Below are 14,971 nucleotides of genomic sequence, written 5' to 3' on the forward strand. Positions count from 1 at the left end.
CCTGGCACCATCTTCGTTACTTAGAAGACTATTTTTTGAAGCACTGGGACTCCCTTAGGCTCTTCCACTGAGAAAAATAACTGCCATTTACACACAGACCGGCCGCAAGGATGCTACATCTTTCATTTTAATAAGTTCAATTCTCAGGTGAAATTTAACCCTGACGTGCAATTTCCCAGTTGTGCGGGGGCTCGGCCAACGTGGTGGGATGGGTGGAAAACAATCAGCAGGGTAGGTTCCTGGTAAAACAGAAGTGAGACCGGGAGGAGGGAAGCACTGCCTTGACCACAGGCCCTGTGAGATCGGGGCGGTGAACCTCACACTCACCAGCCCTGCTTACACTCTGTCAGTGCGGCGACAGAGGAGGGCTCTCCGGGCCAGCATCCCAGAGACACGCTGGCACCTCCCACCCGAAAGCCGCCCTAACTTTACCGTGTCCGTTTATGCTGTCGAATCACTGAAAAATATCCCAGAAGTGCAAAATCAGGAAACTTTAACCTATCTAAAGCTGTAACTTATTTTCAAGTGTGACCCTGGGTTTGGGAGAAAACAAAAGGGATGCTGGCACAGTTTGTAGAGTATGAATAAATTGTGCTTAACGGAAATGCCTCCAAATTCATAGATTGGTGGAAGAATGTTCTCCTGAAGTCTGCGAATTTTCAGAGAAGTACGCCTGGGTTAATTTTTGGTGCTGAGTTTTAGTGCTCCAGTGAGCAGTTAGGGTTCTAGCCATCAGTTCCTGCTGCGACCCTGCGTTAACCACCTGTTCTCCTGGGCCCGGAATTCTCTGTTTGCAGAATTACTATATAAGGTCTGAGAACATCTTCCAGCTCTAAAATTCTATGATTCTTTCTTATATGTAAAGTACACACAGGACAACACCCAAAGATCACATTTTCAACCTGAAGAAAAAAAAAAGTTTAAAATCACAGAATTTCTGAGTTGGAAGGAACCTAGCAGATAAACTTAATTTTAAAATTGCAAACATTTTAAAAACATTTCACCACAGTTACAAACTGAGAAAACATACAATCAACACTCAAATTACCTGTTGCATTGGGGCCTCTGATAGCATGGAAAATCAAAATTCAGAGACAAAGAAAACCTTTATGTTAGGCAAAGATTTCAACTTTTGTCATTAAAACTGAAAATGAGTACCCATAGTATTTATTTTCAGTTAATTCAAGGAAGGCGCTGCCTTGGGCAGTCAAGTCCTGATAATAAAGATCTGTCTTTTCTGGGGATATGTTAGAAATGCTTCAGTTACACAAAGGAGGGGAAAAAACAGACAAGCAAAACAAAGTCAGAAGGAGAAATTTTAGTCTACGAAAGTTTTTTCTTTTAATGCATACACACTACATAAAAATAATCAGAAGGATCAGACCAACCATAATTTTAGGTTTCTGATTTATTTATTCTTTGAAAATAGAGATTATTAACCAAAGTTGTTAACATTGTTTTTAAATAAAGTTTCTCAACACATTGTTTTTGACCCAAACTTGATTTAAGATCATTAAGTTTATCTTCTGATTCTGATACTCAAATTTATTTGGGATTAGATAACCACTCCTTTCTTTCCTCTTAAAGGCATACAACCATCCTCATGATATATTTTTCTTGCTTAGAAAAGCTATTCTATCACTTTCATGGAAACCCACTGGTTAAAGAAGTAATTAAATAATTTGGCTCTCAATGACTGAAAGTACGTAGAGACATCATAAAATGATGTTTAATTTGTACTGGAATAAATACAGCTGCCTGTACAAAAATGTGGACCACTTTGGGAAGAAGACAATTAACGACTCCTTTCTTCAGAAGGAAAGTACATAAGATAAGGCATTTCAACTCTTCTTCCGTGATTTCCTGTGGAAAACCCCTACTAAATTAGGAGAATTACGAGTGAGTAGAATTGGGAAATTTTCTTTGTCTGATTTCTTGTTGCCATTTTATTGGCTAATTTACATCCCAGACATTGATGGAGCAAAAGAGAAAACGCGACCTAAGTGTCAGACTGAGGTTAACCAATATGTTGTAGCATCTACATACTATGATGTAAGCAAAGGAGGAAGGGGGAAACACCAAAATTTCTAACAAGCTCTAAAATAACATCAGCCAGGAATCTGGAAAAATGGCAGGACTTTAAACTTGCAAAAAAACCCTTCAATGTGATAACTTCCTATTGTTCAGTCTGTATAAAGTAACTGAAACACAAAGCATATGAAGGAAATCATACACTTTGATGCTTGGATGAAATGTTCTGCAAGTTCTTAATTTCTATCATTTTAGGGATTTGCCAGAAAAGTGTAACTGCTCTATAACCAAATCCTGATTTCCTTTATTATACAGTTACTAATTTATTAAGCAAAAAATCTTTCTAAAGGCATTAAAAAAAAAAAAAGAAATTTTCTGACCTGTAAAGGATCTTAACAGGAGTTAGCTTCCCTGCTCTGTAGTCTTCCAGTTTATTTATAAACCAATCCAGTGACCATGAACTTCATCCTGAGGCTATCTATACATTCTACCCTCAGGCAGCTGCTCTAACTCCCAGTGACAAGGAAACCTCTTTCCCCTGGGGCTTCCATTCATGGCTCCTTATTTCCTCCTCTTGTGATGGACAGGATAAAGCTCATCTTTTCTTTCCCTTGATAGCCATTCACATATTTGATGACAGCCGAATTCTCTAGGCTATACATCTCAGGCTCAATGACTACTCCCTTCTGAAGAAGGTTTGAGTTCTGTCACCGTTCTGCTCTGAACACACTCAAGGTGCTTTCTATTTCTGTACAAATGTAATGCCCAGCAATGTACACAATATTTCTGGTGTGTTCTTTCAACAAAGAATGGAAGTGAGACCACCACCTCCTTGGTCTTACATAGCATACTTCTGTTAATGCCGCCTAAGGGGGAATTACTTGCTTTCTGGATGCATTCATCTCCTTTAAATGTAACTGCTTAAGAATTTAGCTCTTTGACCCAGCTTTTCAAACTAATTTGAACTTAAATTATGTTATCTATCACTTCATGTTCCTGCAAATGTGATAAGGTCTCCATTGAAGGCACTGATAAAATAAATTGAAGTGGCCAGGGAAAGATCTCGAGGCTGGAACTCTTCCTCTAGGTTGACATCATCAGAATGAGAAATACTGCTAACCCCTTAAGTACCAATCTAGAGATCACCAGCATCTCACTATTTTACCCCTTTAGAAATCCTGTAAAACAAGGCATAGAGGTACATTTGGTGTGACTGGTTCTTACTAAGGTGCCTGAGATGGATATCCAGCTCTCTAGCCTCTGGTTTGGAAATACACCTATCAAATGCCATGAGTATTCTGTCACAAATTGGCGGGGGGGGGGGGGGGTGTTGTAAGTATGTAAGCAAGGAGGTGATCTCAAGTAAGGCTGCATTTTCCCCTAGCTCTCCCCAATATACACGCATGCATGCACGCACGCACACACACACTCATGCACGCGTACTCGCACACACACACACACTGCAGAGTATCCTTTGAAGAGGCATTCCTCCGGCAACTTTTGGGTAACAGCTGTATTATCATCCTGTATATATCTGTTTCCACGTAACCCTGGGGGCAGAAATGATCACATTCATGTGTGTGACCATGGAACATAGCTCAGCACTCTGACTGGCATGTGGGCTGCACTAGATAAACATGTACTACATGAATGTGAGGAAGGGAGGACAGCCAAGCGGCCTTTGAAACCTATACATGGAATGTTCTAGGTTTAGATGGATTCAGGTTTCTGAACTAGTAATCCAGAACACAATTTATATCAAGACTCTGATTCCTTTCCTGTCTATATTCTTACTTTTAAAAATAATAAAGCAGGGGTGCCTGGATGACTCTGTTGGTTAAGCATCCTGACTCTTGATTTCAGCTCAGGTCATGGTCTCAGTTATGAGACTGAGCCCAAGTCAGGTTAGGCTATGCACTGGGCGTGGAGCCTGCTTAGGATTCTCTTTCTCTGTCATCTCTCTCTGCCCCTCCCCTGCTCACATGTGCTGCGCTCACACACAACCTCTCTTTCTCTCTCTCAAAAAAAAAAAAAAAAAAAAAAAAAAGTTAAAAAAAACTTGACTTCACCATGATTTCTAAAAAATCTAGTCAATTTCCTATAAATGACAGATAAAGAGATTGATAAATAGATATTCAAAAAATAAAATTAAATCTATAAGGATGGGAAATCCTTAAAACTGAATACGAACGAAAAGTTTGTGTAACCCAATGATACCATAACCTATATAGAAGGATAAAAACTTAATGCAAGAGATTTTTGAACTAGAATATCCTCTTTTGAATATATTTGAAGGTCAAAAGAACTGCAAAGAAAGTCTGAACTCTAGTTAGTAAGCTTGTACTAGTACTGACATTGGTATAGCAATTCAAAAGCTATTCTGTATGTGCCATAAGGCTGAGCAAAATGAGTAAGTACACTGATATCACTGGCAAGTGGGGTTTCTATTACTGGAGGAAGGAGATACAAATATGGAATGGGGGAAGGAAGGGAAGAAGCCTATGGTGTTAGACTGGAATCAGAGCTATCAGCAGAAATTCAAACCTGTTTTTAAAAATGAATTTTCTAGCTTTATCTACTGAAAGCCTAAGGAAATTTCTCCAGTAAAAGGAACCAGGTCTTCTTAAAGAGATGGAGAATCCCAGGACTGGCGTAGGGAACGTATAGGATGAGCTGAGTGCATTCTATTATTTCAGAACTAAGGAAGTATTCAAAAATTGAGTGGGGACATAGCAAAAGGACAGAGGAGCTAGTACGAATGACTCTCACTGGCCAAGACTGGGACCAATTTAAGCATCAAAATAAATAATGACAGGAATGGCTTATAATACATTGAATAAAAACCAATGAGTACCTCCTGATACTAAAAAAGTTTTTAATGGAATGTGAAGAAGAGAAAGCTCTGATTTTTTATTATTTATTTATTTTTTTGAGGAAGTTTTTTTTTTTAAAGCAGAATTCTAACTCACAAAAGATAAAAGGAATGATATAAATAGAAAATCACAAGGTCATCATCAATCGCTAGTAATAATTAATTCAGGAGAGAATCATCCATGGATGCTAAAACCATTGGGAGAAAAAGATGAGCATGGTGGCTTGTACCAGGGTTGCAGCAGTGGAGGCGGTGACAAGTGATGAGATCCTGGGGCAGTTCTGAAGGCACAGCCAATAAGATTGCCTGATGGGTTAGATGTGGAGTGCAAGAAGAAGAGAGGTATTCAGGATAACTCCAAGGTTTTTGCCTGGAACTGAAAGGATGCAGCTGCCATTTTCCAAGAAGGGAAAGATATTAGGAGGAGTAGACTGGTATGAAAGATTTGCTATGGAGAGAGTCCACTGAGGAATCTGAGGCAGAAGAGACCCATTTCAACTCAGAAAAGTTGGAGACACGGCTAAGGTCTAAGATATAGTGTCCCAACTCACTGGGACTAGGACGTGGGTCACCAGATTCCTGGCCAGGTGTGGTAGGGGAGGCAAAGGAGTAGAAGGCTGGTGAGATGAGAAGAATGAGATATAGAGCAGCAACTGGAGCGGAGCCTTGAAGGCTGGTCTAAGATGTGATGTTTCCATGTTATTACATCATGTTAATGGTGTCTTCTTTAGCTACATTATGATAGTACTTGTGTTTCTTTTGGGAAGCCTCACTCTAGCACTTTGAGATGTTGATGATACATTCATTACCCAATTACTGGCCACCTGCTATATACTATTCCAGGTGCTGGAGATACAGCAGCAAAAACAAAAACAAAACAAAACAAAACAAAAAACAGAAAAACAATTCCTGCCCTCTTGGAACTAACAATCATGCTATAGACATTTTCATGATTTTTTAAATTAAAAACATAAACATGTCTTGAATGAACATTTAAAGCTATAGATGTGTCAGCTGTTTTCATGTCAATTACTTCACTTAATCCTAATACTATTCCTGCAAAGTAGGTAGTTTTATTTTTGTCTTATAAATGAGGAAATAAAGTTGAAGAGATTAAGCGACTTGTAAAAGATCACATCACCTATATGTGGCACAATCTCGGGTGAGATCCAGCTTTTGCTTTTAAGTATGGTATTCTGCTCACTAGACCACAGCCCTATTTAACTACTATATGATAGATGTCTCCACTTCAGCAACTTAATCGGTTTACTCAGATCCTGCAAAGTCCCTGGTATCATGTAATGCACGAATAAAGCACCTCATATGAAGCAGTTTATGATCTTCTGTTGATCTGACTATTGCTCATTGGGGTTAATAGCTAGGATATGATCTCATGTTTTCTTTATGAAACCTTACAGTGGTACGGATGAAATTGGTTTGACCAGCTCACAGGAGTTGATTGTTAAATTTGCAGAACTTTTGCAAGCCAGTACTTCATGCTGACAGCTTGAAATTGACCGTGGTGGCAGTATTTACATGCAGGAAACTGACAAATACTATAGATCAGGGCTTTGCTTTGTTCTTCGGGAGAGCCAGTTACTAAACATTTACTAGCACACAACTGTACTGAAGGCCCAACAACTACTCAGTGGGGAAAATATCATAGAAATTACTTTCTTAAATAAATTATTCAAAATACTGGAAAACTTCTCTAACTTTTCTACTACTCCCTAAATATATACCAATGATATACGAGGGAACACTATATATACATGTAAATATCTTTCTGAGTGCAAAATGGAACTAAAATGGTCTTTATCCCATACTTCAGGGCCACTAGTTTATAAGCTTAATGACATAACATCCGTGTAATGAGTTGAGTAGTGCTCCCCCAAAGTTCATGTCCACCCAAAACCTCAGAATGTGACCTTATTTGGAAATGGGGTCTTTGCAGATGTAATTAATTAAGATGAGATCATATGGGATTATCATGGGCCTGAAATGCTATGACTGATGTTTCATAAGGGAAAGGAGAGACAGATTCAGACACAGAGAGACAGAGGGAAGACAGCCATGGGAAGACGAAGGCAGAGATTGGAGTGATGCAGCTATAAGCCATGGAATGTGAAGGATTGCCAGCAACCACCAGAAGCTAGAAAGAGGCAAGGAAGGATGCTTCTCTGGAGCTTCAGAGGGAGCATGGCTCTGCTGACAACTTATTTTTGGATTTCTAGCTCCTACAACTATGAGAGAATAAGTTTCTGTTGCTTTAAACCACCCAGTCTGTGGTAATTTGTTATGGCGGTCCTAGGAAACTAATACAATACTCGTGCAAATTAAATTAGCATGTGCATAGTGTTTAATATAACACAGTTAAGGAGCCTAACAAATGTTTAATAAATTCCTTTCTGGAATCCTGCTACCTATAAGATCCTCATAAGAAATTACACATTACAGGGGCGCCTGGGTGGCTCAGTCAGTTAAGCGTCTGACTTCAGCTCATGTCATGGTCTCATGGTTCATGAGTTCAAGCCCTGCATTAGGCTCTGTGCTGACAGCTCTGAGTCTGAAGCCTGCTTTGGAGTCTGTGTATCTCTCTCCCTTTGCCCCTCTCCTACTTGCACTCTCTCTCTCTCTCTCTCTCTCAAAAGTAAATAAACATTAAAAAAATAAAAAAAAAGATCATGTGTTACATCGAAAAGTAAGCTTTTGGTATAGTTTCTCTTTTCAATCTCCTACTTTACTAACCCCAGATAGAAGGAAGCACATGGTGTAAATAGAGTGGAAGCAATCCTAATTAGTGAGGTTGTGCTACAAATAAATTAGTGGACTGATGAAGCTTTTGTGTAACTCTGTGATTCCATAAACCAGTCAGAAAGTTGCCATTCAACACTCAAATTAGTGTGTTTGGGTATACTAAATAAAAGCAACTATCATTTTTAAGTGCTTACTATGTGCCATGCATTGAATAACTCAACTTATACACATATCCTATACAGTAGGTACAATTTATACACATATCCTATACACACACTTGTCTCAACTTTGCAGATGAAGAAACTGAGGCCTGGCCAAGTTGAGTAACACTGCAAGTTAGTGGCAAAACTAGGAATCAACATCATGCCCAGCCCTGAACTAACTGACTTTAGAACCAATGCTTTAAAGCCTAACAGTGTGGTCCACAAGCCAGCTGATGTCACCCCAGCCCTAGAACCTGTAAGTGTAGAACCTGAGATCTGTAGCTCTGTTACCTCCTTCTAGGACATCAGTCAGACACCTGTTACTCTCTTTCCTATACCCTTTATCTCACCCTTTCAAGTTTTCCATCTTTCTGTGCTATATTCCAGGAAACTATTTCAGATCTATTTTTTCAATTTAATAATTGAAATCGACAGTCTCTAATCTTGATTTTAACTCATTCCATAAGGTAAATCAGTTTAGTGATTATATTTTTAATCTGGAATCCTGCTTTTTTCTTAACATTAGTTCATAAGCAGTTTTCCATGTTGCAGTCTTCATGTTAGTTTTTAAAAGCAGTGGCATATTTCATTCCGTAGTTATACCATGATTTGCCTATTCATTTACCTGTTGTTATATCTTGTCCTTGTATGACATAAGTCCTTAGAACTTATCATAGAATCCAAGATTGGCTAAATGTCCCATTGTGATTTAGCATATGTGGAACGGGTCCCAGGCATCTCTGTGGTTAGAATACTCTTGGGTGACTCTGATGCACACCAATGACAGAGAACCATAGATTCAAAGGACCCCCATGAGTAGAGATAAACCCTTAATATTTTATTTATTTTATTTTATTATTTTTTTAGTTTGTATATTTAGACCATTTATTTTAGATCATTATTGTTATGTTAGATAATTACTGATAAACATTTCAGATAATTATTTATAGCACTCAAGGGTGATGTTTCATATTTTTCTTTTGTCTGCTCTCTCTGACTCTAAATCTTTTATCATTTCTTACTTTCCTATCATTTTCTCAAAATTTTTTTTAGGATTCTATCTTTTTTTTTAATTAAATATAATTTATTGTCAAATAAACCATACAACGCCCAGTGTTCATTCCAATATGTGCCCTCCCCAATGCCCATCACCCACTTTCCCCTCTCCCCCACCTCCCATCAACCCTCAGTTTGTTCTCAGTGTTTAAGAGTCTCTTATGGACAAACCCTTAATATTTTAATAATGAATAGTATCCCATGATGGTTAAGAGTGTAGACTCTTAAATCATACTGTCTGAACTGAAATCTTGGACTCCAACCCAGAAAGACTATCAGACTCAGGGTAAGCTTCTTAACTTTTCTAGGCTTCAATTATCTCATTTATCAAATGAGGATCAGATAACCTACTTGCGTGGATTGTTGTGTTGACTAAAATGAGATGATGAAAGTAAGCATAACAATCCATTCTCAAAATCATTCTGTTGGGTGGATGGGGACCTAAAGGGGAGAGGAACTGTCTGTGAAAGTCTGCATGCACCTTCCAGCCCACCTGAAGGAGAGGCAAATGCAGACCAGAGGGTTCTGATCTGGTACCCTCCTGAAGGTGAGGAGAGGAGATGGAGACTGCAGGGTCATCTACAGCCTCCTGTCTAGACCTGCTGACAGGCTGAGAAACAGCTTGTCTGTGGAGGAGGAGGTGTTATACATTTAAGGGCTATAGTACTTCCGAACATTCTTTTTTTTAAGTTTATTTATTTTTGAGAGACAGACAGAGAGCGTGAGCGGGGGAGGAGCAGAGAAAGAGGGAGAGAGAATCTCAAGCAGGCTCTGCATTGTCAGCACGGAGCCTGATGTGGGGCCCGAACTCACAAACTGTGAGATCATGACCTGATCTGAAACTAAGTCATATGCTTAACCAACTGAGCCACGCAGGTGCCCCCAGAATATTCTCATCTTAGCAAGAAGAATTACCGCTATGGGACTTTATGAGACCTGAGTTTCTGAATGGAATGGGGAGACACTATACAATCTTCAGACTGGTTACTGGTAACTGGTTAGTTAGAAGCTATCAGAGATTGGCTTTAGATTGAACAATGGTCCCAGGATAATCATGTATTTAGGGAAGAGTAAAGGGGAGAGAAATGAGAATGGCCAGCAGAGGAAGATCACCAAGCCAGGGCTGACAAAAACAAAACTTAAAATTTAGACAATTTGTGGTTTCCCTGATAATCTCTAACAGTTAAGTCTCACAGCTATGATCTCTGTTAGAAGTTTCCTTAATGAGTAGCTCTCTCTAGTTCATAACAGAGACTAAGAATACATACAGTGAATTTAGAGGGCTATTTTAAAAAATATTCTACAAGGTAGTATTTCGTTTCAGGGGCCAAATGCAAAACTTCTGAACTAATTGAAAGAAAATTTATCTACAAGTGTAGATTGTGGTTACACATGGGAGAGAGTTTTGCCTGCTTGCCTAGAGCAGGACCTGACACACAGTGCTCAATGACTATTTGTTAAATGAATTTTCTCTCTTTTGACTTCCATCATCAATGGTTAACTTTATGCTGAATCACCATCAATATGGAAGGGCAAGAGAGAAAAAGCAGTGAAGCCCATTCACCTTTTTTGTCTGGTGATACTAAATCTCACCTCTTTTCCACCCTATGGCCAAAGTGAAGGCAGGCTTTCCAGAGCTCTGTGTTGGAGGCCTGAAGTATTTCGACTCACTTAAAATGGATTAAGAAATGCAAAAACAGGGGCGCCTGGGTGGAGCAGTCGGTTGGGTGTCCGACTTCAGCCAGGTCACGATCTCGCGGTCCGTGAGTTCGAGCCCCGCGTCCGGCTCTGGGCTGATGGCTCAGAGCCTGGAGCCTGTTTCCGATTCTGTGCTTCCCTCTCTCTCTGCCCCTCCCCCGTTCATGCTCTGTCTCTCTCTGTCCCAAAAATAAATAAACGTTGGAAAAAAAAAAATTTTTAAAAAAGAAATGCAAAAACATAACCGTAAAATTAAAAAGTACAAAAATAACAAATGAAAAAAAATTGACAAAGACATTATATACATACATATGCACACCAGTCTTTTCATTAGCTGCTGTCAAAAAGCTAAAAAGACATGTAATCTACAGCCTTGATTCCTGACCATGTTTGAGCCCATCCCTTTGAAAACCTGATAAACAGCTATCTCTTCACAAAAATGTATATATGCTTACATAAAATTCTGCACAGAAACTCAGAAGTCCCAAAGTTCTCTGAAACCACCAAAAGGGATCCAGGTTACAAGCTCTCTCTTCAATATACACGGCCCTGCACACAGGGGATATAATTATTTCCCGCATGAACATATATATGCAAATAGTAAAGAACTACTGATGGATATTTTAATAAATGCTACAAACTCAGGTTCTATATGCATGCCTAACGGATTACTGGTGATTTTCTTTCCTGTTGCTTTTAGTGATCAACTCAGATTAAATTATTCCAAATTAGTATTAAAACTAGATCCTCATAATGGCAAACCTCCTGGATCAGACAAGTCTATACAAAGGAAAGGAGATTATGCAAGGATATGTGATAGCTTTAAATGCCACAGCAGATCAGCCGGTCTTTATTTGACCTTGACAGAACTTAACATTTAGGATTTTTAAATGAGAGGCACCAGAGTGGAGACTTAAAAAAAAAAAAAAAAAAAAAAAAAAATCAAGTGGGCACAGGGGACAACAAAAAAAGCTGGTTTTGACCTAAACATTTTGACACATGCCTTCTGTTCAATGTACAACACTCAGGAAAGAACACATATGTGAGAATCAGCTTTCAGAAAACATGTGATTAAAAATAGTGACACGCACATCAGCTGTGTTTCAAGCTGTAGTCCACTGCATTCGATATTTATAACTAAAGAGAAAATAAAAATACCAACTGGGGAGCTATTTGTATTTTAGAATGAAGGTCACTGACACTGATTTCTGTCTGGCATAGAGTGAGCCCCGCTGGAGGCTGATGATCCTATCAGCTGAGGACGGGGAGTTTCTGGAAGACCATCACTGAGAGTTTCTGAAGCCCCATGGCGCTGCTCCCACTGGCACCCTTCCTCCTCTGTGAAGAGGAAAGCAGTTTGATTAATAAAAAAAATCTGATGCATAACTTTCGGGAAAAAGAGGGAAACGAGCCTTCCTTGGCACTCCTTGCTGAGTCAAAAACAGGCAGGGACAAGCTTGGCCCCGAGGAAGGTACTTGTGCTTTTCTGCCAGCCTCTCCCATTAGGAGCTCCGTGATGAAATCAGAACTGAAGAAACTTTAAAGAGACACTTTACTGGACAGTATCAAAGAATATTAAATGCTTAACAACAGGAAAGCTTTTCTTTAAAAAGGGCGAGACATTAAGAGTCAGTCTGTATATGTGCTCTCCCTGGATTTTTCCCTTAATGTTATTCTGTTGTTGTGAGTCAGAATAAACTCCACATTGTAAATGAATAAATTTTATCTAGATGATAAAGAAGAATCAGAAGGATCAAAGTGAACACTGATCTTCAGTGGAGCCCAGGTTTTAACCCTTATCTGCCCTGAAAAGGAGCCATGATATAGAATAGAAAATTTGGGTGGAAGCCAGTAAAAATTAATTTTCTTGAAAATGCCAGTATTGATAGAAGCATCCTTATGGAGTAAAAATACTAAAGCAGATCAGAGAATGAAAGTGCAGAATAGTGGTTTACTTACCAAGAAAAAGGAAAAAATGATAGATGGGTGGGGTTGTAACTGTAACTACGTTTCATTTTAGAGAGACAGAGATCAGAAGTTCATTCTGTAGAATGTTAAGATCTATTAAATCTAGATGGTGTATGTGGTGTCTGTTATACCAACTTTTAAATGTTTTTGAATTATGCTTGAAGCATTCTGTAATTAAAACAATTTTTAAAAAAGAATCTGAAGACTTACACAGCAAAGCTCTAGAAATCCAAATGGAATTCTGACAGCAAAGAAGCACGCAGAGCACCAGGGGGTCCCGCATCAGAGTTCTAGAAATTACCTCCACATGGTAAGAGTGTGTCTAAGCCTAGTCTACACCCAGCTTATTAGAGATAGGGTTTTAGGGGTGCCTGGGTGACTCAGTCGGTTAAGCGTCCGACTTCTGCTCAGATCATGATCTCACGGGTTCGTGAGTTTGAGCCCTGAGTCGGGCTTTCTGCTGTCAGCACAGAGCCGGCTTCAGATCCTCTGCCTCCCTCTCTCTCTGCCCCTCCCCCACTCGTTCTCTCTTTCTCTCTCTCTCTCTGTCTCTGTCTCTGTCTCTCTCAAAAATAAATAAAAGCATTAACAAAAAAAGAAACAGGGTTTCAGGCATGGCCCAAAATTCCAGCAGAAAAAGAAGGATAGGGTAGACTCCTAGAGTTGCTTTAAAATGATTTAAGTTGAGGGGCGCCCGCGTGGCTCAGTTGGTTAAACGTCTGACTTCGGCTCAGGTCATGATCTCACGGTCCATGAGTTCGTGCCCCGCATTGGGTTCTGTGCCGACAGCTCAGAGCCTGGAGCCTGCTTCGGATTCTGTACAAATGCTCTCTCTGCCCCTCCCCCACTCGCACTCTGTCTACAGTGTCTCTCTCTCTTGAAATAATAAACATTAAAAATTTTTTTTTAATGATTTAACTTAAGTATCATATTTGGACAATCATCAAGAGAGTAACCCAAGCAGGTTTTACATTCACACACTATAAAGTGTAGTTAGGGGTCTGCAGCCCCCAAGCCACAGCCAACCCCATAGCTTTCGGGTGGCCTCCCGACACTTTGCTGCTGCCTGCATGTAACTGAGTGCATGCTGAGCCACCAGCCTTTCAGAGGCATCTCAGGGGGGTGGTGTGCCCACAGAGAGGGGTGATGGGAAGAGAGAGGGGGAGTGAGATCTGAGGGGAGAGGCAGACCAGTAAGAGGCCATAGGTGAGGAAAAGGCAGAGCCTGTAATATTTCCCTGTTAAACCTGAACAAATGTACTTTAATAAGCGTGTAGCATATGTAAATCTCAGATATAGCATTCTTTGCAGTAAATCTAAATGCCCTCCCTCTGAAGTTCCTGCTGGAATGGATTCTAGGGGTAAGTGTGGGCACCCTCAGTTATACCTCCCTCCCCTGGAACGGAGGATGAGGACTGTTCCAGAAAGGTTCCCACTGCTCACACACAACAGCTGCTCTGCAGGTTCTGTGCCTTGGCTGAACCTGTGTCCACTTTCACTTTCTCTTCTGCAACACTTCATAACCGAGTGCCCACAGAACCCTATGTTAGCTTTTAGATATGCCGTTATCATAGAATATGGACTGTTTTAAGACATGTTTTTTCTTCTCTTTTCTTTCTCCTTAATGCTAGCTCAGGTGTAAGTTCTCCAGGTATGTTAGCTCAGAGACTCTAGAAGAAATTATACACTCACTGTGATCATCATTTTGAAAATAAGTACCTACTAGTAATCAGGAAAAGTACATATGTTTGCAAAATAATATATTTAGGCAATTCCATATATTCCATATAATCCATGTGCTACAGCTTTACGGTAGAAAAGTATGCACAGGAGAAAGGTTAAGGTTGAGTCAACCCTGCATCTAGATCAGTGGTTCCAAAGCAGGGTAATTTTGGCAATGTCTAGAGACATTTTTCGTTGTCACAATTGTAGGGAGGCTATTGGCTCCGAGTGGGTAGAAGCCAGGGATATTGCTGAATATCCTGCAATGCGCTGGCAAGCCCCCCACAGCAAAGAGTTTTCTGGCCCAAAATGTCAGTGGTGCCGAGTTTGAGAAGCCCTGATAAAGTTGTATCTGGCCCGTTGCTTCCCTTCCAGCCGCACGCAGAGGGGGTACTTAGTTAACTACAGCAGAAGACATGGGCAATTGTAAAGATCCTCTTCATAAGAGATACACACTGAGGGCAACTCTTTCCTCTGTCTAAATTTTACAGAGAATAAGGGTTTAAAATCCCTTTGTAACCTAAAAGGTCCCCTTTTACTATTTCCATTAAGAGTGATATTGGGAGAAGAGGTCTGGGAAAACTACCTCATGGTTGTGTCTTTCTCTCCCTCCTCCTTATCCCTCTGATTAGGAGCTTTTAAGGTAAATAAAATGACTTCCTTTA

The 14,971-nt window shown here is 39.9% G+C and overlaps 1 protein-coding gene across 3 annotated transcripts in view; it reads right to left on the reverse strand.

Annotated features, from left to right (window-relative positions):
* The window catches only part of NFKB1 (nuclear factor kappa B subunit 1), a 119,506-nt gene that overhangs the window by 62,816 nt on the left and 41,719 nt on the right, over positions 1-14,971 (reverse strand). Inside the window, exon 2 of one of the 3 annotated variants that reach the window (XM_045471732.1) lies at positions 1,049-1,065. The exons of the other annotated variants lie outside the window; for them this stretch is intronic. Coding sequence (XP_045327688.1) covers positions 1,049-1,057 — 9 coding nt within the window. The 5' untranslated portion in view covers positions 1,058-1,065. The remainder of the gene's footprint in view (positions 1-1,048; positions 1,066-14,971) is intronic. 3 annotated transcript variants of the gene reach the window in all.

This window comes from Leopardus geoffroyi, chromosome B1, assembly GCF_018350155.1.
Source record: "Leopardus geoffroyi isolate Oge1 chromosome B1, O.geoffroyi_Oge1_pat1.0, whole genome shotgun sequence".
Taxonomy (NCBI): Eukaryota; Metazoa; Chordata; class Mammalia; order Carnivora; family Felidae; genus Leopardus; species Leopardus geoffroyi.